This window comes from Electrona antarctica (assembly GCF_951216825.1).
Source record: "Electrona antarctica genome assembly, chromosome: 6".
In the NCBI taxonomy this organism is placed as follows: domain Eukaryota; kingdom Metazoa; phylum Chordata; class Actinopteri; order Myctophiformes; family Myctophidae; genus Electrona; species Electrona antarctica.
Window position 1 is genome coordinate 32,085,084 of NC_136811.1, and position 27,841 is coordinate 32,112,924.

General features: G+C 42.4%; 1 protein-coding gene across 1 annotated transcript; it reads right to left on the reverse strand.

Annotated features, from left to right (window-relative positions):
* Positions 1 to 1,492: 1,492 nt before the first annotated feature.
* capn7 (calpain 7) lies at positions 1,493 to 27,128 on the reverse strand. The gene is made up of 21 exons (XM_079503504.1): positions 26,727 to 27,128; positions 24,744 to 24,855; positions 23,514 to 23,671; positions 20,322 to 20,389; positions 19,960 to 20,190; positions 19,466 to 19,552; positions 16,470 to 16,596; positions 16,007 to 16,092; positions 15,507 to 15,600; positions 14,936 to 15,082; positions 14,213 to 14,319; positions 13,953 to 14,073; positions 12,904 to 13,048; positions 12,568 to 12,667; positions 12,147 to 12,282; positions 11,211 to 11,286; positions 8,280 to 8,425; positions 6,591 to 6,653; positions 5,496 to 5,626; positions 2,977 to 3,069; positions 1,493 to 2,630 (listed from the first exon to the last, which is right to left on the reverse strand). Exons 1-21 carry the CDS (start codon positions 26,826 to 26,828, stop codon positions 2,486 to 2,488), a joined length of 2,475 nt encoding a protein of 824 aa, XP_079359630.1. The 5' UTR covers positions 26,829 to 27,128; the 3' UTR covers positions 1,493 to 2,485.
* Positions 27,129 to 27,841: the final 713 nt, after the last annotated feature.

Sequence of the window (27,841 nt, forward strand, 5' to 3'; positions counted from 1 at the left end):
TATGTTGACTGGTATGTCCATTATTCAGCTTCAACTTATAGACGAATTCAGAAACGGGTCTCATGGTAGCAGCTTACGTATTTCCTGTAGGCGGACTCGACATGGCTGCGGGGTTTAAACCCTCACCAGGCGCATCTCTTCTACTACAGTGAACGGTAGAGTGACTGATGTTAGTCTGCCTCAAACGTTACTCTTTTACCTGCTTTTTACTAACACTAACATTACAAAGATGCCCAGAACATCGAGATTAACCTGTGTAGTTTATGGCTGCTCCAACAGTAGTGGCAACATAAAAAAAAAAAAAAAAAAACGGAACGTCAAAATATCCACCGCGGTAGCTGAGACCAGAGCCATTGAGTAATGGTTGAGACAAAGCAGTGAAGGGTCCTGAAAGATACATAACGTCAGTCTTACCCAATACCCAATCTTTCTGTTTTATGAACACAAGGCTGCCGTACTTTATACCTCATACTATAAATGCTTAGTATGAGGTATAAAGTACAGCAGCCTTGGAAATACGTAAGCTGCGACCATGAGACCCGTTTTTGAATTAGTCTATAGTTGATGTGCTGCAAATGACGGTAACCAGGTATGCTGATTTGTACTAGCTAATATATAGCTAGAGTATAGTTTATAGGGCCCTAAAGACAGATTGATTACACAGCAGTTATGTGCTGTGAATGAGCAATGTCACCTGCTTTTCATATCATAGAAATTGGTAGTCTTTGGGATACAAATAAAATAAATAAGTACCACCCGGGAAAAAGGTGAACAGGATTGGCAATACATGGATGCACACACACACACACACACACACACACACACACACACACACACACACACACACACACACACACACACACACACACACACACACACACACACACACACACACACACACACACACACACACACACACACACACACACACACACACACACACACACACACACACACACACACACACACCTCAAGTCAAGTGATAAGCCTCTCTGCCAAAGTCAGGCTGCTATTCTGTATGCAGCTAGAAAGCCCACTCACAGAATAAGGACATCAATCTGCTTCCACACTGGATCCCTGTGTTGTTGCACATGTGCTGCTCCTGAGTAGAAACCTGGCATACTGTACACAAGCCCCCAGAGCGGCTGGCCAACGGTGAAGCCGCCAAGCCTACTGGTCAAAGCTGGCACTGTAGACTGGCCCGTGCATATAGCACAAGTAAACCCCACGCAGCTGGGGTTTAACATCGAGCGCTCGTTAGCACTTCCACATTTTGCCAACCAAATGTTGTTTGGCAAATCGAAAGAAATGCGGAAGTAGACCGTTCAGGTTCTTCTGGGTGCTTCAAAACGCCACCGAGTAACTTCCATTGAAATGAATAGCGGGGGCAGGGTGTCGCTCCTCCACCGCACTCTAGATATATTATAACCCTATGACTAGCTACAAATGCTGGTGGCTTTCAACAGACAAGACAGAAGAAGTCCTTAACTCCACACATTTGGTAACAGGTGCATAAGAGAGAACTCAGCTGAAGCCTCTGATTTGTAGTTTATATACATTTTAAGAAATAGTTAATCTACTGACCTTCCTATGTTATACCTGTATACATAGTAAGGTCACGGTGGGAAAACTGTTGTATTGTACTGTATGTCCTTGTATTGAAATGCCGGTATTTTACTTCCAAATCTTGAAAATGCTCCAAAAAATGCTCACAAATGTAAACACTTTAACAGCTTGATGTTTGTTTGAGTAAAGAACCAGAAAACTCCTATCAACCTGTCAAAGTGGCGTGAAACAAAGCATTGAAGTTTCGCTACAATCAGAGTGATTCAGTGTATGTGTTACACTGACCATCAATATATTTTCTTTGCTGCTCTATAGACACCTGCTAGACACCTGATACGTCATGACATTGTCAAATAGAAGACAATATCATTTCATGGATATAATTTGTCATTTGTTGTGGCCATGAGATTAATTATGCCTATATTATTGGCTGGATATCATTGTCAGCATGTATTTCTGAATACCGATAGATGACTACTGTATGTTACTAGGGCAAAGACTTTGGCCGTGGCCTTCTGTGACCACTCTTCATCATTACTTTGTCAAGAAGCTTTATTTGCCTTTCCATGCCTCCACCTTCCCCTAAAGCCTTGATTATATTACAAACTATTCTATTCTTATTTCAAGTATTTAATAATCCATTATTGAAAAGTCTTTGAACCATCAGTTATAAATTGGCAACAACTAAAAACAACTTTGAGGCTTAAACCGATCCACTGCAACCGATTCAAGTCCACAGAATGTAGTTGGGGAGATGCTGGGAGAGAATGGCTGAATCCAACATCTTGTGGCTTTTCCTCGGGCCTCCACATGGACCACATCCAATGTATGGCTTGAGAATATCCTTTAATGCCACTTGTTGTCTCTGCTGCTGTGCATTTCAAAACCCTGGCGAATCCTCCTCCATACAGATCTCCCCTCACTGCAGCTGGGAGACTTTGAGGGGTGTGGCACTGCCAAAGTCCAAGAAGAAGGGTCCTTCCTGTTTGGGTAGAAAGGTGGTGACGATGACGTTGTAAATGCCTGCTGGCATATGGTCTGCCTCCATGTAGGAGAAACCACACCTGCAAAGATAGAGGGAGCGAGAGCATGTGTTGGAAAACTCTGTAAACAAACAAGATGTTATTTCTTCCTTCAGGGACTGAGGAGATATAGATCGCACCTCAGTTTCCGTGACCACACACCGAAATAAACTATTGCTGAACACGTGCAGTGTAACTTCACCAGTTTGATCTAATCTAATACTGTGAAAACAAGTCAATGCACATGTTAAGGCACAAAACACATGACCTAGGGCATGTGATAACAACACTACAGCATGCCAGGGAGAAAGAAAAACACTTTCTCGTGAACTATAAGATGCATGTCATGCTAACCTATATGGTGACTTCCCATAACCCCCTGACCTACCTGTAATCTCCACTGGTCTTCTTCTGGAAGCCTGCTGCGCCTGGATCCCCCACCATGGACACAGTCACCACCTCAAAGCCAACACTGTACTGCCTGCAGAAAGACACACAAACAAAACAAAGTGCTGAATGTTTAGGAGTAGATAGTTTTCATATACAGCATTTATTACATATTGTCTGCAAAATCAACAACTAGTGAGACAAATGTATTCTTCCACTATGAATAAGAGTGTGAGCTAAATATCTGAAACATACATATACTGAGAGGGAGATGTAAGTGTGGGTAGGGGCTCCACTGTGAATAGCGTGTGACAGATCAGAACAGAATATTTATCAGATTAGTGCGATTCTGTAGGAGTGATTATATCAGAAAAGAGACACTGCAGTGATCCCAGTCATCCTGTGTGTGTGTGTGTGTGTGTGTGTGTGTGTGTGTGTGTGTGTGTACATGTGAGAGAGAGACTATGTTATTAGTAGCTAATTACAATGTGGGCTGAGGAGAGGCACTCTAATTAATGATTGTTTTAATCCCTTCTTAATGTTCCAAAGGCTTGCAACTCTTGTTGTAGAATAAACTGGAATAATAATAATAATTTCTTGCTGTCTAGCATGTAGGGCAGCAAAGGATTTCCAGTCCTGTCTGTTAAAGATACTGACCAAGAACAGACTGTAGTAATCCTTTGTTGCTGCCCTACATGCCAGTCGACCTCAAGGCCAGTAAGTAAGGTTTATTCCAGTTTATTCTTTTTAAAATTGAAATTGTTTGCTCCACACCAAAACAAAGTGCATGTGTGTTCAGCGTAATTGTAATCTGTAACACACGCCTTTTAATCAGCAACCTAGATTATTGAAAAATGACAAATCTATACAGATCATTAAATAAATACAGTTCAGTGAAACCTCATCATATCGCACCCCAACACCTACAGACTTAAACCCTCAAGATATACTTACTGTAATTGACTGGAATCACCCATGGCTCTATACTACCCCCAGTTCACGCCACTGCTATTTCCACCCAATGTTCACCCCCAGATTAGGGATGCTAGCTTTCGTGTGGTTAATAGTTGATTACGTGAAAATATATCCCAACTAGAAAAAGTGCCCTTCTGGGCACAGGTCTCCACCAGGAGGATAGGAGTGTATGTAATGTTTGGCTAAATGTTTAGGAGTAACATAAACAATTTTCCGTGTGTGTGTGTGTGTGTGTGTGTGTGTGTGTGACGCGGCTTGGCCTGTTGTAGCGCCACCATGAGGCTGATTTGAAAACTGTCAAGTGGCATTTTTTCCTCAGCCTAGTGGGAATATGCATGCACAGTTTCACCGCAATCGGACGCTGCGTTGAGAAGTTGTGGCGATTTGTACAAAACGGGTACAAAGCGGGCTACTCCTGAAAAGTTTAGAAGCCAATTGTAGCCAATGAGGGTGGTTTATGAGAAATCAAACAAACCCGTCTTGATCACATGACTATGGAGAGCATGTGTACCGATTTGCGTGAAATTTGGCTAAAATCTGAAGGAGTAATATTAGAAAATGTGTTTTACATATGTTGGCCTCCTGGTGGCGCTACAAAGAGCAGATGTGAAAAATTCCAGGCAAAGGTTTTTCCTTGGCCTCTAGGGAGTTGGCATACAAAGTTATCCACAGATCCGTGCAGTTAGAGGTAAATACACTTTTCGGCCAGTTATAGCGCCACCATGAGGCTGAGTTGAAAATGTTCATGTGGCATTTCTTCCTCGGCCTAGTGGGAATGTGCGTGCACAATTTCTGGGGAATCACACGATGTGTTCATGATTTGCAGCATTTTGTTTGAAACTGAGCACTCCTGCGAACTTTGGAAGCCAATCTTAGCCAATCAGGATGGAGTCTGAAATATCTGAAAGACCCGTTTCGTTGAATGGCTCTAGAGAGACTGTGTACCAATTTGCGTATGTTTGGACAAAATCTGTAGGTGTACTGTCCAAAAACTTGTTTTGCACAAAGTGGCCTCCTGGTGGCGCTATAACAGGCCGTTCTGGAAGTTTTGGGGCAGAGGTTCATTGTTGGCATCCAGGGAGTGTGTGTGCAAAATTTGGCATTGACTGGGTTAACGGTGCCGGAGATTAGCTGTTCACAGACGGACGGACGGACGGACGGACGGACACACGGACACACGGAGTGCAAAACATACTCTCTCCCCATGCCTTCGGCCTGGTGGAGACAATGAACAGAGCTTCAATGTTTTCTTCAAAGGGACACTCTTCCTTTACACAATCAGGTTTTTATTTTAAAGAATTATCAAAGAATGGAATAAGCTCCAGGTCAATCTAAAAAACTGTACACACTATCACTGCTCCCGCATAATTTCCCCAAAGCTGTTTCTGACACCATTACATACCGTATATGTATTAATGAAGACTTAAAATGTGTGTTTTATATCAGAAATCAATATCACAAATCACTATTTGCTACCATATCAGTCACACATGACATTTATTGTGATGTTTTGCCCACATTACATGGGTCTCAGATGAGGCTTACCTGGACCCTCTGAGCTCAATAAGCAAGGGCCCTGGTCGTTCCAGATTAAATTGATAGATGGGGTTGTGCTTGTAGGAGTCCTTGTAGTTGCCACAGCCTCCTGCACTGGCCCCCTTCCACTGGCCATTGATCTGAGGAACAGAGAGAGAGAGAGAAGTTCAGAAGCCAGGGACAGGATTGGAAGAGAATGCTCATTGCTTTTCAGCACTGCCACTTTCCACTTAATTTAACCACAGTCTGCTACTGCTGGCTTAAGCGTCTCAAGGGTACCTTGAGAGAAGTGAACGAACGCTGGGAGGGAGAGGGTGATAGGGAAAGACAAAACCAGGGGTGAAATAGGGACTGAGAAACCTAGATGACTCGAGAATAAGAAAAAAAACATCACATACTGCAGTCACATACTGTAAAGGGATATTTGCTATCTGGGCCATTGAAACATGGTACACATACACCAGTTTGACCCGATGAAGATCCTTGGCTCGAAACGTAATGACATTACATTGGAGCAGATGTGTGTGTGGGTTAATTATTTTTCTTACTTTCCAAACCAGCTTATGTGCATATTCTATTTGTTTTTGTACACATACAAAAACTGTTACATACTCGTTTCAAAAACATTGCTAGTAGTAGAATAGAAGACTATTTATACTCTTGTACTATTATGGATTAAGGAACCATCCACTGCATTGTCATCTATCATTTAATTCATTAAACCTGTGTGAGTGTCTGTATGTCCCGGGCAAAACTCTGGCACTGCCCGCCAAAACTTAGCATGTGTTCCATATGACCCGGGGTTGTGCAGTGCCAAGAAGACCAACGCTTTCCAAGAACCAAAAACACTGTTCCAGTTTGATTTATTGAGTAATTAGTCTTTTGAACACATTATTATTTTGTTTGTCATATTTTAGTCATCGGAAAAGTTTGTCTTAGTCTAGTTGTAGTCGACTAAATGTCATAATACATTGATTTTGTATGAAATGTACGCTTGCTGACCTTGATGTCGTCGTGATGCCTGATTTTACACTTGGTTGCAAATATAGCAGATCTACATCTATAACATTATAACCTCAGTATTATAGTGTGTGAACTACGTACCCTTTTTATGTTTGTGAAGGGTGTTGGAATCTTGGAGAAGGTGAACTTACATCCAGAGTACACCTGCAAAGAAAATAAATATCATTCAATACATAGAAATATATCGCTTATCTATTCTTTAACATGATTTGTTTTCATGTTGTGCAACAGCAGTAATCATTTAGTAAAACTAGTAACACACACACACACATAAAGTATACTACTGTACAAGCAACCAAACACACAGATACAGTATAGTACATTGCCACACACAATCGTGCATTTCTAGACTGTATGTCACTGTGTAAAGATACTGTATTGTTATACTACACTGAATTCCTAATCCTGTTTTTTCAACCATTAAATGTTTAAGCTTCACAGTCAGTCAGTGAGTCAGATTAGGATAATGTCCCAGTGTTCGCTCCTCAATTGATGCAAAAAAAACATGCACACACACAAAGACAAACCTAGAGTTGCCTGCAACTATTACTTAGTGTTTATTCCGTTGATTTGTTTATTTTGTTTTATTAATCGAATTATGGAGAACCACTATTTAAACATTTTCGTATTTTTTTTAAATGAACGCAGAATTTGAATAGATATTTATCATATTATAATCGATTAAATTGAGTACTCCATCGAGTACCACTTTCTTTAAGCCCTATATTATATTTAATCATACAACAGTGTTGCGCAAAAACATTTTTAGCATCAGTCAAATCGATTAGTTTGATTACCTGTTGCATCCCTAGACAAAACAGCAACTTTATAGGTACAGTGTTGATACAATTGTGTGTTTAAGTCGCTACTAGCATAATCTTTTAAAAACACGCTCATGCATGCACTCACCATTGCACAGACACGCTTTCTCACTCTCACTAATGTGTGCACCCATCACACATGCACACATACCAACTTGGGACCCAAGTATAGTATATATAGAATTCTCAGTCACTGCATCAAACGTAGCTTAGATCTCATCCTGCATTCTGCACTCCAGGGACTTCAACCCTGACACAAAGATGGCCTTTCATCTCTCTCCCTCTCTCTTCTGACTCATCATTCTCTCTTTTCCCATCTCCCTTCCAGCCACCCCTTCTCTTTCTTCCTTCCAGCTAAACTGCAGGATGATATGCTGTCATCACACTTATGACCTCTGCACCATAAGATACAGACCACAGTCAAGTGTTTCTAAATGTCTTAATTCCACACACAGGTGAACTAAGTAGTCTAGTGTGTGTGTGTGTGTGTGTGTGTGTGTGTGTGTGTGTGTGTGTGTGCATGCATACTATGCGACTGACAGGAGTGTTGTTGTGTCAGGAGTCGATTCACTTTCCATTCAAATTATTCACAACATAGATTTTCGACCCCCCCAAAGAAATATGGTGGTGTCCAGGTGGTGTAAATCCTTGTCCATTACTGCAGAGACCTGGGTTTGCTGCCTGGCAACGGTGCCTCCGGTTGGGCCAGGTGCTACAGCCAACACAACAAATAGTGTTTGAGGGAGGGAAGCTGACAGTGGATGGTGTCTTTGACGCGTTATCTAGCGACTCCTGCTGTTTACTTGGTGTGCTTGTTGTTCAGCAGGAACTCCACGTTTACACTTAATGTGTCGGGTTTAAGAGTAACTGTTGCTTCTGTATGATGTAAATTAAGTGTGCATAATGTACACATGATGTGTACATGTATACAGTGTGTGTACTGTCTCACCCGGAGTGTGTAGTTGATGGTATTTTGCTTCTCGTACTGGGACACTACCAGAGTGAAGGTGTGCGTCCCTGCACTGGTCAGCTTCATCTTGGTCAGGTAGTGGGGACTGTTGATACGAATACCGTCGATGTAGGGAGGAGGATCAGCTGAGGATACACACAAGATGCTGTCAGGCAGGATAGAAGAAAAGTTAATGAGACATTTAACACATAAAGGTCCTTTCAAACAGGCAGTGATTTAACGCGCCTATAGTTCATTTTCAATGAGACCTGCATTTGATTTATGTACGTGCGGAGAAGTCGAGGGGCAACAACGCAAATACAACGTATTTACGTGGGCGTGGTCCAGTGAAATTGTCGCGCGCGTGCTTGTTCCGTGCACATGCTCTCACCAGACCTGGATTCTGTGTAGCTTTTTTTTTTACACTTGCGTTGTTGCGCCCATCTTGATCAGACCTGGCGCAGACCCGTCGTTGATCGAGGCGATAACGTCTGCAATCATTGCAGCCCGAAAGGACCTTAAGACTGAGACTCTATGATTACATGATAGTAAATTACTGCTGATCGACACACTGGCAGATGTTTTTATATATATATATATATATATATATATATATATATATATATACACACATACATATACTGTATATATAGGAGAGGCTCGATGACCACTTGTTTTTCCCAAACAGGACTTTTTCCCCAACGGGACTTTTGGGACTTTTCCCCCAAAGAGACTTTTGGGACTTTTCCCCCAAAGGGACTTTTCCCCCAAAGGGACTTTTGGGACTTTTTCCCCCAAAGGGACTTTTCCCCCAAAGGGACTTTTGGGACTTTTTCCCCCAAAGGGACTTTTCCCCCAAAGGGACTTTTGGGACTTTTTCCCCCAAAGGGACTTTTTCCCCAACGGGACTTTTGGGACTTTTTCCCCAACGGGACTTTTGGGACTTTTCCCCCCAAAGGGACTTTTGGGACTTTTTCCCCAACGGGACTTTTGGGACTTTTTCCCCAACGGGACTTTTGGGACTTTTTCCCCCCAAGGGACTTTTGGGACTTTTTCCCCAACGGGACTTTTGGGACTTTTTCCCCAACGGGACTTTTGGGACTTTTTCCCCAACGGGACTTTTGGGACTTTTTCCCCAACGGGACTTTTGGGACTTTTTCCCCAACGGGACTTTTGGGACTTTTTCCCCCAAGGGACTTTTGGGACTTTTTCCCCAACGGGACTTTTGGGACTTTTTCCCCCAAGGGACTTTTGGGACTTTTTCCCCCAAAGGGACTTTTTCCCCAACGGGACTTTTGGGACTTTTCCCCAACAGGACTTTTGGGATGTTTTCCCCAAAGGGACCTTTTCCCCAAAAGGGACTTTTGGGACTTTTTCCCCAAAGGGACTTTTGGGACTTTTCCCCCAAAGGTTATTTTGGGATTTTTTTCCCTAAAGGGACTTTTCCCCCAACGGGACTTTTTCCCCAACGGGACTTTTTCCCCCAACGGGACTTTTCCCCCAACAGGACTTTTGGGACTTTTCCCCAACGGGACTTTTTCCCCCAACGGGACTTTTTGGACTTTTTCCCAACGGGACTTTTTCCCCCAACGGGACTTTTTGGACTTTTTCCCCAACAGGACTTTTTCCCCAACGGGACTTTTTCCCCAACGGGACTTTTTCCCCCAAAGGGACTTTTTCCCCAACGGGACTTTTGGGACTTTTTCCCCAAAGGGACTTTCCCCCAACAGGACTTTTGGGATGTTTTCCCCAAAGGGACCTTTTCCCCAAAGGGACTTTTGGGATTTTTTTCCCCAAAGGGACTTTTTCCCCAAAGGGACTTTTGGGACTTTTTCCCCAAAGGGACTTTTTCCCCAAAGGGACTTTTGGGACTTTTTCCCCAAAGGGACTTTTTCCCCAAAGGGACTTCCCCCAAAGGGACTTTTGGGACTTTTTCCCCAAAGGGACTTTTTCCCCAAAGGGACTTTTGGGACTTTTTCCCCAAAGGGACTTTTTCCCCAACGGGACTTTTGGGACTTTTTCCCCAAAGGGACTTTCCCCCAACAGGACTTTTGGGATGTTTTCCCCAAAGGGACCTTTTCCCCAAAGGGACTTTTGGGATTTTTTTCCCCAAAGGGACTTTTTCCCCAAAGGGACTTTTGGGACTTTTTCCCCAAAGGGACTTTTTCCCCAAAGGGACTTTTGGGACTTTTTCCCCAAAGGGACTTTTTCCCCAAAGGGACTTCCCCCAAAGGGACTTTTGGGACTTTTTCCCCAAAGGGACTTTTTCCCCAAAGGGACTTTTTCCCCAAAGGGACTTTTGGGACTTTTTCCCCAAAGGGACTTTTTCCCCAAAGGGACTTCCCCCAAAGGGACTTTTGGGACTTTTTCCCCAAAGGGACTTTTTCCCCAAAGGGACTTCCCCCAAAGGGACTTTTGGGACTTTTCCCCCAAAGGTTATTTGGGGATTTTTTCCCTAAAGGGACTTTTCCCCCAACGGGACTTTTTCCCCAACGGGACTTTTTCCCCAACGGGACTTTTTCCCCAACAGGACTTTTGGGACTTTTCCCCAACGGGACTTTTTGGACTTTTTCCCCAACAGGACTTTTTCCCCAACGGGACTTTTTCCCCAACAGGACTTTTGGGACTTTTTCCCCAACGGGACTCACACATGATCAATTTCACAGCTCTGTATTGCAAAAGCAAATCCTGTGTGTTTGGAGTGACATTGCTGGATCACAAACTGTTACAGCTTAAACCCATATCAGAGGAGACGTAACTTACCAGGGTAGTAAATAAACCCATATCAGAGGAGACTTAACTTACCAGGGTAGTAAATAAACCCATATCAGAGGAGACGTAACTTACCAGGGTAGTAAATAAACCCATATCAGAGGAGACGTAACTTACCAGGGTAGTAAATAAACCCATATCAGAGGAGACGTAACTTACCAGGGTAGTAAACTTTCTTCCCATCTGTCTTGTAAACAACAAGGGTGATGAACTCCCGATTTTGTGCAAAGTCGTCCTGGGTAAAGAAAATAAAAAAGTCATTAATACATTTCCCGCCAGCATCATTTCATTATATTGCCAGGATTTTCAACCCTTATTTTGAAGAGCCAAAAGTCTGCTACCGGATGTCATACTAGTGTGTGTTGTCGCATCCACTTCCTGTCTACCGATCAGTGCAGATAAAACATGATCGGATCACAGCTCCAATTAAAAAAGTGTAGAGGTTTTTTCCATATCTCTAAACTTTCACTGGACATTATGGGCGATTAGCCTTTATGATGTGACGATGTTAGCCATGCTGCTAGTATACCTCACTAGGAAATGCTGTCGGGCAGAAACCTCCTATCTCCATATTCAAACTTTTAAGGTTTGTTCTACTTCACCATACAAGAGTGTCCCACTTAAAGGGATATTTCACTTTCAAATAAAATAAACATTAAAAAAATGACTTAAAGCTGCTATAAGCAATAATATGTCAACATTTTAATGTTTTATTTTTGAGTGGTGTAAACCATTGACAGCCAGCAATGGGTAGAACGCTCCCAAAAAATGCAGTCTCTGTGACACATCTAGGGGCCGCAATCTGCATTCAAAGATGTTCCTAGAAGCTTTGTCATTGGTCGAAAAAAAACCTGGTCGCAATGACTAACCAATCAGGAAGTAGACAGGCAAATCGACCAATGACAAAGCTTCTTGGAAAATCTTTGAATGCAGATTGCGGCCCCTAGCATTTGTTTGGGAGCGTTCTACCCATTGCTGGCTGTCTGAATACAAAAAAGTCATTAAAGTTTGGACATATTATTGCAGCTTTAACAATAACAATAGTATAAAAGGAAGGGTAATTTTGGACATATTGTGCTACTTGGTAAAACTCACCTTATCAGTGATGTGTCTGGTAAGCAGCACCCACACAGCTGCGCCCCCTGCTGGACACTGGACCTCCAGTCTGAACTGGGGGTTGTTGGCCAAGCTGTAAGCATCCTTAACTGGACCCTGCTTCCCATCCCAGCTACTGCACACAGCCCAACGAACGAGACACACACAAACACTTGAGAAAATGGGTGCATTCATATTCATGACATTGTCATACTGTCATAAGCTTAGTTAACAAGCTTAGGGTTCTTATCAATGTCTCGTTTTTATGAGACATTGCCCGTTTTGAGCAGTGCCAGTGACACACAAATATTAAGGAACACACGTGCGTCATTTGGGTACCTACCTGGTTTTGAATGGTTTAGTTTCAAAAGACAATTTGCACTAACACCACATACATGATTATACTGTAAACAGTACACACCTATGAATGCAAGAGGACTCTCTGAACAGGCTAGGATTCCAGCTCAGGTAGATGACGTCGAAGTATTGACACAGGTCCTCCCAGGTTATCCAGAACACACCTGAAGAGGAAATGCTAGTTTATCTACTGACCAGTGACCATATTCTCACAGTGGCCATTTTGCTCCCATGTCATACTGCCAATAATAATAAGGCTATTAGTGTACCAATTATTCGTACAAAACTGTGATTTTATTGGACTGTTCTTAGCTGCTGCTAACACTTAGGAACTGGTCCGTCAATAATTAATAGATGCTGAAGGAGTTTCCCAAAATGGCACAGAAGTGTTCACGTATACCATTATCGAATTTCTGTGCGGTCTTGGGATCAAAGTTGAGGTACTTGAGGAGTTCAGGAGTCCAGCTCTTCTCGTCTCTCTCGCTGAATCGTCCCTTCCATCGCAGATGGCTCCATGGGTTTTTTAGCTGAAGGAAACGCATCCCCTACAACACAAAAGAGGAAGATACAGGTTCTATTCCAGGCACAGCTGCATAATTATTATAATTATTTCACGGCCTGTGTGGCAATTGGCTTTTTTATTTTCACATATCCCTGCTTGATGTGCATTCAAAGACCTTACACATACAGTACAGTATGCAGAGTCATCACGTAGGACCTTTGCATCACATGCAACTTTTCACAGCTAATTCTCTGTGTCAGCTATATATTGGCTACATTATCTTGATGAAAACATCTCATCTTCCCTGCTTAGGGTAAGTTAGGGCCCTATACAGGACCATTCTGCTTAAAATAGATAATCTAAGCATGTCAAGGGATGCTTAGATTAGCCCTCTACACTTTCCGTAGAGGGCGGCAGTGGCTCAGGACGTAGAGCGTTCACTTGGGAACCGTTAGTTTCCCAGTTTGATCCTGGGCTCCCCCAGAGTTAGTGTCGAATTGTCCTTGAGCAAGACGCCGAACCCATAATTGCTCCCGATGAGCAGGTTGGTGCCTTGTATGGTTTCCTCCATCAACGGTGTATGAATGTGTGTGAGTGTGAATGGGTGAATGAAATGCACAATCATTTTAAAGCGCCTTGGATAAAGGTGCTATATAAATGCACCATTTACTATAAATGCCATTTAAGAGAGACAGGCCAAGAATCATCAGTGATAATTATGGTTACTGTACCTGTTTAAAGACATTAAAGCTATGACCATCAATCCCATTCTTATCTTTTGACATTCAACGAAATTAATGAGCATGTTTATCAAATTAGTTGTAGCTGTGAGAACAGCAGAATGATGGAGCACAAGCATGTCAAATATATACGAGGACAGACTCATACTAACACTAATATCCTAACCTTGTACTGCAGACATAAGTGGTTAGTGCTAGCATGCTAACCTTGTGGTCTCGGATATCAAGGACAGCGTAGGCATGTGTGGGCACCAGGCCCCACTTCTCCCCCTCCTCCTCTGTCATCACCCCTGTCGCCGTGGTGACAAGGACATCACCGCGATGAAACCTGGGTGGGGGAGGGAGATTGGAGAGAAAGACAGGCCTAAATCTCCCCTTGTCTTTCTGTCTGTCTAACTGTTGGACAAGGCTGTACCTCTGCTGAAACAGGCTCATGGAAAACTACTTGCAACTTTCAGCTCACTCACCTCTGGTACAGCATGCGGAAGCTGTCATCCTTGCTGAAGGACTGATTGTCTGAGTGCATAGCGATGCGTTCAGGGATCCAACCAGTGAGCGCGTGGAGATCAATGTTCTATTAGACATATGAAGGAAAACATATGGACAACACTGGTGAAAACGGCAATGAATAAACAGTTAGTGATGTAACTGAACATTTTACAAAATATATTGTGGTTGTTGCTGAACAAACGCCTATTACCGTGCATAAGCAATTTTACGGTATCCGGAGAACTCGCCAGTTTACCAATTCGCCGCAGCGGAAATGATTCATCAATGTCTTCATCGTTATGCTAACATGCTGTCTAGTATGTCAAACCCACAGATGTTATAGTTCATTTCCAAAGTCACCAAATTATTTTGTGCAAATAAATGGTCAGCTAGATAATGATAAAAAGTTGAGTATGTGAATACCAATGATAGTAGCCTACCAATTCAGGATATTGTTTACTAATGAATTACATTGTTTCGGTACTTTGGTGTTTAACTTTAGCATTCCTACTTCATCTAGTGTAAACTCTAAACAACTATCCTCTCGCTCTCTCTCTCTCTATTCAATTAAACTGCAGAGTTCTCCGGTATCCAATCTTACAAAGCAGCATAATAAAATATAACCTCACAATCACAAAGTATAAACACTCAGGTTCTTTCCTCTACAAGTGTATACGTGGAGGTGAACATCTGCAACGCACCGAGTTGGATCCAGGGAAGTCGTAGCCTCCCATGACCTTCATGTAGGCCTTCTCAATGAGAGACACCCACAGCTCATTCCTGTTGCTGGAGTAGGAACACAGCAGCTCCCCGTTGCGATCCACAGGCAGGTAATCGTCTATGATCACCTACAAGGAAGGGGGACACAAATTCTGGTGGGTTCTGGTAAGCTCCTTTGGAGCACCGGAGATAAAATGTAGATAAGGATCATCTCACTGTGTAAACAATTAATGGAACTCCCACAGTTGTTACGTTTTCATACTCACCACGAATAAGAGCACCTGTTCTCATCATTTGGAAGTAGAACGCACTTATCTAGTTATAGGTACTACTAATTTAGACTTCTTTATTTATCACATATGACAACATTTCAATCTATATTGGATTTTCACCAGCTCAATCGATGGATCGAAATCTAATCACCAAATAAGTCTAGCACACACTGTCACTGTGTCATCCATCTCTAAAGGATACCGGCCAAATGACCATTTGAGAACACTAGATTAAGTGGGGATGCCAATTATATCCAACCCGTTTCTAGCTCCCTCTTACCTTCCTGGGAACGCCGTTGATATGAAGTTTAACCATATACTTCCCACAAGGGTTATACTCTGGTTGCCCTCTGCGGTTCTGAGGGTAGATGATGCTGCAAGAAACAGTCACACACACACACACACACACACACACACACACACACACACACACACACACACACACACACACACACACACACACACAGTCACACACACACACACACACACACACACAGTCACACACACAGTCACACACACACACACACACAGTCACACACACAGTCACACACACAGTCACACACACACACACACACACAGTCACACACACACACAGTCACACACACAGTCACACACACAGTCACACACACAGTCACACACACACACACACACACACACACGTGTGTGTATTCTCGTAACAGACACAAAGGATGATAATGTTTCAGTGATGAATATGAATATTTACTGATGCCGAGTAATTCTGAATCCCATTATTTCTCTGGTAGTGCTGGGGCCATGTACCTGGTGATAAGCTTCTTGTTGTAACGCCGCTCATAGGCTGCACTGATGGCTAATGAAGCCACGAACGAACAGTCAGACACCACCGTCTGAAAATATACAGAACAAATCACGTACACCTGTCGTACTTTCAAAAAGCCTTTTCCTACTCAATACAATAATTATATGATGTGATGCCATCTGGTGGCTGAGTTTGCTCATAACATTTCAGGGAGACTGTTCTGTTTTATTCAAGATTCATCATCATCATCACTGCTTGAGAAGACAAAAACAAATAAATCAAGTGATCAAGTAATTATACTTGATTACTTGATGTACAACCTCTGTCCTTGTTGCCATTAATTCCTATTACATGATGTGATGATCCTCATAACCATTGGTATGCCCTTTCCAAATCTTCAGGGGCAGGCATATACAAACATAACAGATACTACTGCTGTGTCAGAGTTCTAATTAATAATCCAACCTGTTTGATGCTGAAGCTAGACACAGACAGGATCATGGTGGGGTTATTGCAGATCTCGTCTGGCCGGACCCAGCGGGAGAAGATAGCTTTCTGCTTGGGTGATAGCGCCAGCTTGCCCATTTTGTCTCTGTTCAAGGGAACATGCACATAGACAACAATCGGTTATTTTTATTTGGTGTAGTTGTTCCAGCTTGTAGTTTAAAACCTAGTGGGCACAATTTATCACACAATTTATTACCATCACATAGTAATTTATTACTATCACACAATGTTTGCCCATAAATAGCTGCGATGCATGTGATGATCATACAGCAATGTAGTCATTTATGTTCCTAGATTTGACCATAGCTGCAAAGCAAGTTTAGCCAAGTTCCAGTGTTTCAGAAAAGGAGGATAACAATGCTAACAAACATTTTGTGGACAATAAAAGAGAAAAGCAATGTCTGATAAGAACAATAGATGTCATACAATAGATGTCATAATGTCAAAGTATCCCTTTAAACCTTCAGTATTCAAGGTACTTGAAGTTGAAACATAACACAATGTTATAAATGCACAGCAACTTCATGTAGAATATATTTTTGTTGTTGCTTTGAAATCGAAGCAATGAATGTATCCCATTGTGTGTGTAGAGTCAATTGTTACGGTACAACATTACATGTTACAGAACCTCAGTACATCACACACCTCTGTGAAGGTGACATTTGAAGGCACCAGTATGGAATACTGTATAGTATTATTGTTATATTATGTCATGGGACATCAATCGGAGTGCTAATGGATACAAGTGATGGAACATCAGGTCTTATACAGACCTGATGAAGATCCTGTGAGATCGAAACGTTGTCCTACAATAAAGTAATTCCTTTGCCTAAAGATGGTGTGTGGGCCCTACCTCCTTCCATGACATCATTTTGTTCACATCTACTTTGATTGTACAGTATTCTGTATTAAAGATGGAGTGCCGTGATTCTTTTCCACCCTTAAACATGAATATCAGGTGTTATTGTTATATAAGGAGGTATAATTTCTTCAAAAAATGTTACAGTATTTGTTAAAATTATGGTTTTATGTGGACACACCCACCAGTTCATTAGGTATGCATGAGTTTAACCTTAGCACCACCCACCTAATCCAGTCCCTCCGCCTCCTCCTCCAACGCAAGGACAACACAAGAGACGGTCACGGCCACACAGCCAACTCAAGGTACGGCCACGGAGCCGACTTGGGGACCCAACACAAGGACAACACAAGAGACGGTCACGGCCACACAGCCAACTCAAGGTACGGCCACGGAGCCGACTTGGGGACCCAACGCAGCTCCTCCAAGGAAAACAAACAAATTAACAGAGCTGAACGTGAATCCCCCCCACCGCCCACCCCTTTTTTCCCCTCACTGTATATGTTTCTTTTCCCTTTTTACCTCCTTTATGATGAATTCCTGTTCTGTCTATAGAAGTGTCTATTTGTACGTCTCTAAATGTTTTGATGATTTGAACATGGTGGACCCTATTGGAAACAAGTGTAATGCTTAATTGGGTCGTCCACTCACAGTTAACAGCCTTTGTATTGAGTTTGTGCTTGAAATGTACTGTAATTCTGCAAACTGTTAATAAATTCTTCAATCAATCAATCAATCAATCAGACCTGTTTTTTCTGATTTTTTTAAATCATTTATGCATTTCCTCCAATTATATTGACCCTATTGTCACAATCAGCTCATCTCATCATCCAATTAAATCATAGTTTAACAGCAGAAACAATTAGATCGATAGATCATTTAGCATGAATAATTTGCCAATATACTGTAGGCTATTGATTTCCTCCAGCTACTGTAAGCAGCACCCTGGCATTGAAACTGTCCTTTATTGACACAAAACACTTGCAGCTTTGCCCTAGGCAGATGATGCTCTGGACAGAAGACTCTCCACTCTTCTATTGCTCTGATCAAACTCAATTTACAACATGAATATGCAGTTCCTTCTGAAAAAGTTTCAGCAAAAGCAAAACCTGGCGTTGCCAGGTTTATAGAAACAAGCGGCCAGGTCCACGAAAACAAGTCACAGAAATTGCCTTGAATATTTATGAAAACGTTTCAACAACACCAATCCTTTTAACAACATATTAATCTGAGGGCCCTTCACATGAACCATTGGTCAAGTCAACCACATCTCCCCTGCAAGTTACTTATATGAAAACAAGCCCAAGTCGCTTGTAATAGCCAGACATGTCTTCCAGCGCGACACAAGATACTTCTAATTCTTGACTTTACAGCCTTGTATAAGTATTAGGACCTACATATTGACTACAACAGCCAAAACAGGAATGCACACTGTGACACTACACTCTGTATCAAAGCCCGACCACTGATTATAAAAGAAACAAACTGAACTCCTGTCTCCTTGAGAACAGCAAGAGCAAATGGACAGCAGAGCAGGTATAAGGCTGGTTTGTGGTTTCCTTGATTAATCCTGAGGACCCGACGTGAACATCTACTTGCTTCCAAGTTCCAATCTAACGAAAAACAATCTAATGGACGTCTGCTGACTCTGCTCTGCTGTGAACTGGTAATGTGTGAAATGACGGTTTGAAAATCTGTCACACAGTTAGGCACAGAGCAGGCAGCAAACTGCGCCGTTCAGTTCACATGTGTGTATGTAGCAGGCAGCTCCGCCCACAGAGGTTGTCGTATTTTAAAAAATATATCGAGGGGGAGGTGCGTGCGTGCAATAGTAATACGTCACACTATCAGTGTTTATATCATTGGCCCGTTTGACTGTCAAGGGTTCAGCCTCCAGGAAGAAACCCTAAATACAAAGTTATTACACCATTGCACATAAACACGACTCCAGGGTGTCTAATGAAGTACTGTCACCTCATAGACACATAAAAACTGTGGCACTCTTTAAGCCAAAATATGAGATTGCACATATGAAGCCAAGTATCACTTAAAAGAATACTGTCATACAATGGTAAACCGCCCAAAGTCGACTTACGAGAAAGGGACAGGGAAGGCAAATCTCTCCTTCAGGTCCACACTCATAAAGGGAACAAAGGCTATGCTGTTGATTGTAGATGTGCTCCTAAAAGTGAAGGATGAGAAGGTTTTATTTGATCTCAGGCCTTGCTGTAGTAGAATATGTAATGAAACCATGTACTTTCTTATGTTGGTATGTGTATCTAAAGTATTCTTGAAGGGACAGACATTTTTCAATAATCCACACAATTCCAGATGTCAATTGACGGCTGGAAAATAAACCCTTCAAGAACTGTTGGCTCAACGTTATTCATCATAAACAAGTACAGTTGTGTTGACCATGGGTCTACAGCTCTATGAAATATTTTGTAACATCTATATCAGCATCAAATACAATTCTTTCTACTATGTTTTGCCAAATTCAATTTAATTAAAAATGACATTACATTTTCCATTCTGGCCAAGACAATTGTGTTTCTGTGTAGAACATATTGCTGACCCCAGTCTGCTTACCTGAGCACCTCAATCTCCTCTGAGGTGTACCGCTGGCCCTGAGGCTCGCTGGACTGGACTGCCCGGACCGGCTGGGGCCGATCATTAAGGGTAAACTCTGGCCCAAGGGGGAAAAACTGACGAACCGGACCACCAGAAGGTGCACTGCTGGGCTTGGGCCCAGACAGTCCCGCTCTGTCCTGAGGCTGGGCTTGAGCCGATTTGGAAAGGGAGTCTTTGAGCCCTTCCGCTCTGAGAGAATAAAATGGAAGTGGTTGTTTATTACAGTCTGGTATATTTGACAAATTGCAGTTGTTGGACGTTGACAACTTGATTAAATATAATAAATACCATTACTGGAAACATATGATTAAAAGTCTTACCGGTCTAAAGCCTGGCGAGCCAATTGCTTCAATTTGACCTGCAATGCTTGGTCTGATGTCTCATTGGACTGTTGGAAATACAAACAATGAAAACAGAGTATATTCTATCTATGAGAGAGATTGGGGAGAAACATGAAAGGGAAAAAGAAAAATGAAACCGTACAACAAAAACACACAAAAGCAAGAGAGACTTGAGAACAGGGATAGTCTCTTGTATGTGGACTCGTTCAACTTGTTCACACCGAATAAAATAAGGTTCTACCCATCAACATTTCCATACACACTGGCATACAACATTCCTTTACTCAAGAAATTCCATTACATTTATTTTCCCTGCCCTGGCATTATAACACAAATTTGTTGAATAGCTAATTGGAAAGCCCCATAATCAGTTAGTTGTTTTAGTTCAGTCAGGACAACTCATGAATGGATAGATATTTTTATTGAATATAAAGGGAGCAATATATTTATTATGGTTTGGCAATTCATTGGATCTGCTTTTAGGCACTCTGATAAAGCGCATCTCCCAACCATAGGGATTCCGAATCCTCTGTACATAAACAGCAGATCTAAAACAGGTGGTAGCTGGGGTCGTAGCCGTTATCACAAATGTGCTGACATCATCACATTTGTGATAACGGCTATGGCCGTTTTAGCCCAATGAGTGTTTTTATGCAAAACTAATGCTTGGAATGGATTCAGCATCCTAGTTTGACATGTCACATGCTACTTAAAGGGTAAGACCACTTTTTCAGAGGTTTGGGTTAATTTCTTACCTTATTATGGGCAAACTAGTCCATTCCATGAGTTATTTCGCTCCGTTGTGTTGTTTATTAGCAATTTAAGAAATAAAAAAAGAAATAAAAAAGTCGCTCATTGACTTCCATTGTAACGGGGAAACAGCTCTCAAAGTCACTCTTTTAGCACATAAACCAACGCAACAAAAGCTGATTCTGACAGTTTAGGACATCAGGAAAACGGTTTTATTTTGAATAAAAAATGTAAATTTTGTCTTGTTTTGACTAATTTGTGTAGAAAGAAGATCCGGTAGGTATGCCTACACCGACCGAATCACTGCTGTCCTCGTTGAGTAAAAAACGATCTGATTGGACCAAAACTGTATTGGAATGCCGTTGAGCCACGACAGGGATGTAAACAAATGGATTTGATCTCGTCCGCTTGTCACTAAGAAAAGGGAGACACTTTAGAAGACACTTTAGAAGAAGTGTCTATGTCTGGGACTGCTCATATGCGAGGCTGCAGCTGGGTGCATCTCAAACAGCGTGGAGACTTGTTTACAAACAAAACCTCGCAAGATGTCCCCACAAGAGTTGGGGATGCCGTAGTAGTACTGTTTCAGTATATCTCAGACTAAAATAGTAACTTTATAAATCTAGCTTAAAAGACGAAAATAAAACCGCATTTCAGTTTTCCTGATGTCATAAACTGTGAGAATTAGCTTTTGTTGCGTTGGTTTATGTGCTAAAAGAGTGACTTTGAGAGCTGTTCCCCCGTTACAATGGAAGTCAATGAGCGACTATTTTTTATTTCTTAAATTGCTAATAAACAACACAACGGAGCAAAATAACGGTGGTCCATGGAATGGACTAGTTTGCCCATAATAAGGTAAACAACCCAAACCTCTCAAAAAGTGGTATATATATATATATAGGATGTCAATGGTGGCCATACTGTACAAGCCATTTTCAACACTTCCCCTAAGACAATTCCAGGCAACTTGTTATTCAGGATATATTGAAGATTTTTTGCAATTAGTTTGAGGTCAAATTATTCGTTTACTGGACTACAAGTCAATACAAATACGGCTACTTTTTTAACAGGCCAGTTTCGAATTGCAGCCATCCATAGGTGCTCTTTGAGAGTCAAGGGTTTCACATTTCTTAATGGCTCTTGCTCTTCCATTTTAGTGGCATAGGAGGGAAATTAATTGAATCCCTTGTTTGAGGCGAATCTGGGTTGCACGTGGTTTGTTGAACTCCCTCTGGTGTTGTGAGTGTGGAAAGGTACATGGGTATCTTGGTGGTGTAGCAAATCCCAGGCCCATTGCTAGATGCTGTACTGTCGTCAACCCTAAGCCATTCCAGCCTATCAAAATGGGCAGGGGTGAGGTGGGTTCTAGGAGTGAGCCCAAGTAGTAGCCTGACCAGTTTGTTTTGGGAAGTTTGGAGCCTTGTTGCGACCAAATCAGGGATATTAAGCCCATATACGGGAATGTGATGCGTCCCCATCCATCCTTCCTCTTCGATGTCTCGCTTTTGACTGATACCTGTCCATTTACCGTAAACTCTAGACGGGCCTGCCCCAGAGTTATTTATGCAGCTGCGCCTGGCAGCCGGCCCCTACCTGGGCCCTCATCAAACCCTGTACATTCAAGACACTGCCCCTGCTGCCACCCTTAGATCTCCATATATGTAGCTGACCTGTTCTGACATTCCATATGTTGATCTGACCTCATCGCACCCTGTACACTCAAGACACACTCCATATATGGCCAGTGCTCTCGCCCTCAGGCGTCTTACTGGTTTTAAGGGCCTTTGAGGTGCATCCTGCATGCATAGTTGAAGAAACCTTGTACGAGAGCTCCTGTTAGGGTCTTCAAGGTGTTTTTGTTGACCAGTGAGGAGATCCTGTACAGGAATCTTGTTCTTTGGATGACTTTTTTGATTACATTGGTGGGCATTTGATCACCGGAAAGATTTGCCTCCAGGATGGAACCTAGGTACATAATTTCATGTTTTGGTATGATAATATTGTCACCCACTTTAACTGAGAAGCTGTTGGCCTTGCTGAGATTACTATTTGATCCAAAGAGAACGGATTCAGTTTTTCCCAGGTGTAAAGATAGTTTGTTATCAGCGAGCCAGGTGCAGATTCTACCGAGTTCAGAGCTGAGAGCCTTTTCAACTTGCAGTTTGTTCTTGTCGGAGACCAGCAGTGCTGAGTCATCCGCAAACAGGAACAAGTTGCAATGGGTGTGTGGTTGGATGACCAAATGTGAACTTGTGGAGCTGAGGCGGCCCAAAGTTAGAGGAAGGCAATGCTCTTCGAACCTGCACATTTAGTCCATGCCAAGCCATCAGCCATGGATCAACAATAAGAGAACATTGAGAGGAGATTACTCAAAACCCAAACTAACTTTTGTCTGGTTTTCCTTTCCTGAGCAACACCTACCGTCTTGATGCACAGTTCCACAGCCTGCATGTAGAGCTCAATGGCTTCGTCACTGTTTCCCTTCTCATCCTCATCGAAGGCCTGGGTGACCAGGAAGTGGGCTCGCTCCAAGTCCACCTGCTGCCGCGACTTCAGTGGATCACTGCTCTGTGCCTGGACTGGGAGTGGGGACACAAGTCAAGGAATAGGACATTGCCAGTAGAGATCATGATTTAACCCGTTCAGGACGGGAACCCCTTTTGGTGTTTTAAGCATTATGTTGTACTTTAGCTATTGAAAAATAGCAGATCTACAAGCGCATAGCGAGGCACAGAATGCTATGAGCTTGTAGATCTGCTATTGTTGAAAAATCGTGAAAAGCGATTTCAGAGCGAACGTTTTTAACTCAAGTCTTTGCTTCTGGGGGGTCACTAGAACAACATATTTTCAGATGGGGGTCGGCGGCCAATTACATATAAGTAATCCTTGACATGAAAATGTTTGAGAATGACATAGAAACTTATGGGTTAAGATGGCAGAATAGTATCTCCATGTGTACAATGTAACATTTTAAAGTTATTTTCTTTCTTTCGTGTGCCAACACTGCACAACTTCAAGGTATAACATTTTAGACTTACTTGTTGGTATGCCAACTGTGCTGCACTATTATAAAAACAATTCAAAATACAGATGGCTATTTCTCAATGTGTGTGTACACACACACACACACACACACACACACACACACACACACACACACACACACACACACACACACACACACACACACACACACACACACACACACACACACACACACACACACACACACACACACACACACACACACACACACACACACACACACACACACACACACACACACACACACACACACACAGTGCTCTGCCCCAGAAATTATGGAAAGAATGACTCAGGACAAAATGAGAATTTGCCTTGGTCTTTCTCTTCACTTAGATCCATGATTACAAACTGTTCAGATTTAGCAATATATTAAAGGTTACAGTAGGGGTAGCCTGGTGTTTAGAGAGATGTAACTAAACGGTTTTGCTTCCCACAACAGCTACTTGTTCATCATCAACATCAACATTGCTGAACATCAACATAAATCCTTGAGCAAGACACTGAACAGAACACCTAACCCCTCACAGAGTATACGTTGGTTAAAGTTAAAGGCCATTGCAGTTAGATTGGAAAGTCAAAAACTAGAACCTTTTCTCATCAACTCACCAACATTATGGACTAAGGCTTGTACTCTATCCAGATACTCTGTCACCTTATCCTGAATGGCCTCAAGCTTGGACCCTGCCATGCCTGCATAGATCAGGGCTTGGGCTGCCTCCTACAACAAGAACAAAGCATCCAAGAGAAAACAATAGTTTCATTATGCCATACTGTAAAAGAAATTTGAATAACATACCTCACATTTACTGATGGAAAGTTTGGTGAGTTGATGGGGGGAAAAAACGAGGAGGAAGGTGGGTGGATGGAAAACCCAATGTGTGTGTACGCGAGTTGCGTGATTCTATTCTACGTCCGAGCATAGACATGGTAACACCACTGCCCGTATTGCCCCCATGGGGTGTGTTCGGAAATAGCGCACTGCCCGCCCCATGGTCTCACCAGAGTGTCCTCTGAGACGCGAGATTACTCTGTCCTGGTAAATAATAGAAGTACGGTATAATACAAGAGAATGACAGCTTGGCACGTGACAGAATGACAGAATGCAGCCTTGTAACTAACTTGTAAGTTATATTTTTATAGAATAGGCAAACTAATATTGTTTATGCTGTTTGCTTTGATTGAATCATTGATTGAATACGTACGTTGTATTATGATTTGATTTAGGTGTGTTCTAAATAAAGTGTTAGTGTTGATTATCGTGTATTAATCTAATTATAGTAAACTAATACTATACTAAAAGGATAAAGATCATGGGAAAAAAAACTTTTTACAGTACAATTCAAGTTTCAGGTTTACACATACAAATAAATTACACAATAATCAACACAAACACTTTATTTAGAACACACCCAAATCAACTCAAATTACAGCGTATATGTTCAATCAATTATTCTCTCTCCTCTTCTACAAAAATAAAAGTTACAGTTGCACGTGCCAAGCTGTCATTCTCTTGTATTATATCGTAACCTCGCGGCAGACTATCCAGCACTATATCCACCTCGGAGCAGAGCTCTGCCTCGGAGGAAAGTCTGGTAAGGCTGGCAGTGTCAGTAGGCCAATCAGAGGCAGACGGCGTTACCGCCCGGCGTTACCATGTCTATGCTCGGACGTAGAATGGAATCACGTGTGTGGCGTAGCTCTGGTCCATAGCCTTAAAGGGACATTTCACCGCTGGAAGAAACTGCAGTCACTCAATGATAATAGTATTTGTAGTAGATAACAGTAGCACAATTTGAAATTTGCACCCTAATATGGCCAGACAAATAATGAAGTTGGTGTGTTTGACTGGATTGCTGAATTCCTACAATGACCATAATGCTTTGGTGGACTACCCCTCCTTGTGGAGACATCACTAGTGTCCTCCCTCAGGGAGGAGCAAGACCCGGACACCAGTGATGCTAATCTTGGGGGAAAACAAATGACCTGTGGGAGCCCACCACTTTTCCAACCCAGAAGGGCTGAAAACGCCTCATGCACTGGGTGAGCAACTCCATGCACGCGGATGGGAGGGTAACTCCGGTGCCGTTATTATTTATAACTCTATGGGTGGAGGCTGTGGTGGAGGTGTGACTTGTCTTGTAGTCCAGGAAAGAAATGAGATGAGACCTCACTTTCATGACAAATGTTGGTCATGAACATGACGTCATAACTAAAATATCTAAAAACACACATTACACACAAACATTTTAATTGTGTCCTAAACATCATTACAATTAGCCCCATATGTGCCCTCTCCCTACGCTCATTCTGTAGATCTCGGAGCTACAGAATGAGCGTAGGGAGAGGGCACATATGCCTGGGGCTACATTAAAATAAGACCTGGTTGCAAAAGGAGTAGTGTCCTTTTAATGACTAGCTAGTGTGTGAGTAAAAAAACTAAACAAAAACAAATTGTGAAAGTTCACCAGAAAAGAAGAAAATTACATAAAAATGAAAATATATGGCTACAAAATCATAAATAATGCTGATGAGTATACGCTGGTTTACTTATGCTGAATCCGTATGTAGGAACAAACCTTAGCCGCTTACCTTATAATAAAAGACAGCTTCGTTATATTTTCCATTCTGGTCACAGGTGACAGCCGTTTTAGCAAACTTGACGGCATCAAGCTCCAACGCCGTGCAATCCATAGTGAAACAACTTCACTGAGTGACAGCAGGATTAAGTTAGCAAATAGGCTAACTGGCTAACAAGCTAACGACAGTCCGTTTTTATATAAACTGAGGACACCAATCATTTACAGGTTTAAAAATCATCTTAAATATTACAGTGGTCCATGCGGCCCTTAAATACTCAATTATCCGCTGGGAAAATCACATTCGTGCTAACGTTTGACAGAGTGGTGCTGGTGTTTACTAAAACAACCATGTTGCTTCCGAGAATGTCCTGCGCAGCCGCAGCGTCTCTCTCTCTCTCTCTCTCTCTCTCTCTCTTTTCCTCCGAGGTGGAAAAGCCCAGGGAAAGCCTGGTGACGCGAGGTTACTCTCTCTCTCTTTCTCAATCTCGCTCTCTAAAAATCACACTAACTCAGTCAGAAAGCCCAAATGAAAGCACATTTATTTATGAAAAAGGAAGGAAAATATTTGCCAGATTACACCCCACAGAGTCAGAGACACTCTGTGACGTCACAGAGGTTTACAGGTGCAAAGATGTACCATTAAATTGCTTACATTTCTACAGATTCCAAAGGTTTGTACTATGCATATACAGTAGGCAATAGGCAATGGGTAATGTATGCTTGAGTAAGCTGCTGATAACAACACCCAGACAGAGGCCTCTCTGTAGAGATTCCTCTAGGTCGTCCTCAGACGAGCCCTCCATCGTCGCTTCCAGTCATCCCGGTTCTCCATACATCTGGCCAGCTTGTTGGTGCTTTGCGCTCCCAATGACAGGAAATATTATATCCCAATTCCTGATAGTCAGTTGGCAAAGTTGACAGGCTGAGGGCCCTGATGGGCTTTGTTGCCCAGGGCAGAGCCTTAGATATAGACAGAGTTACGCAAACTGCGTTCACTTCTGTTCATGGGGCCAGTCCAATGGCGGCTCTCCTACATAGACTTCTATTGAGAATGGGGACAACCAGGAGAATGGGGACAACCAGGCAGAAATGCATTGGACTCAGGCAACAGCCCAGCTCTAATGA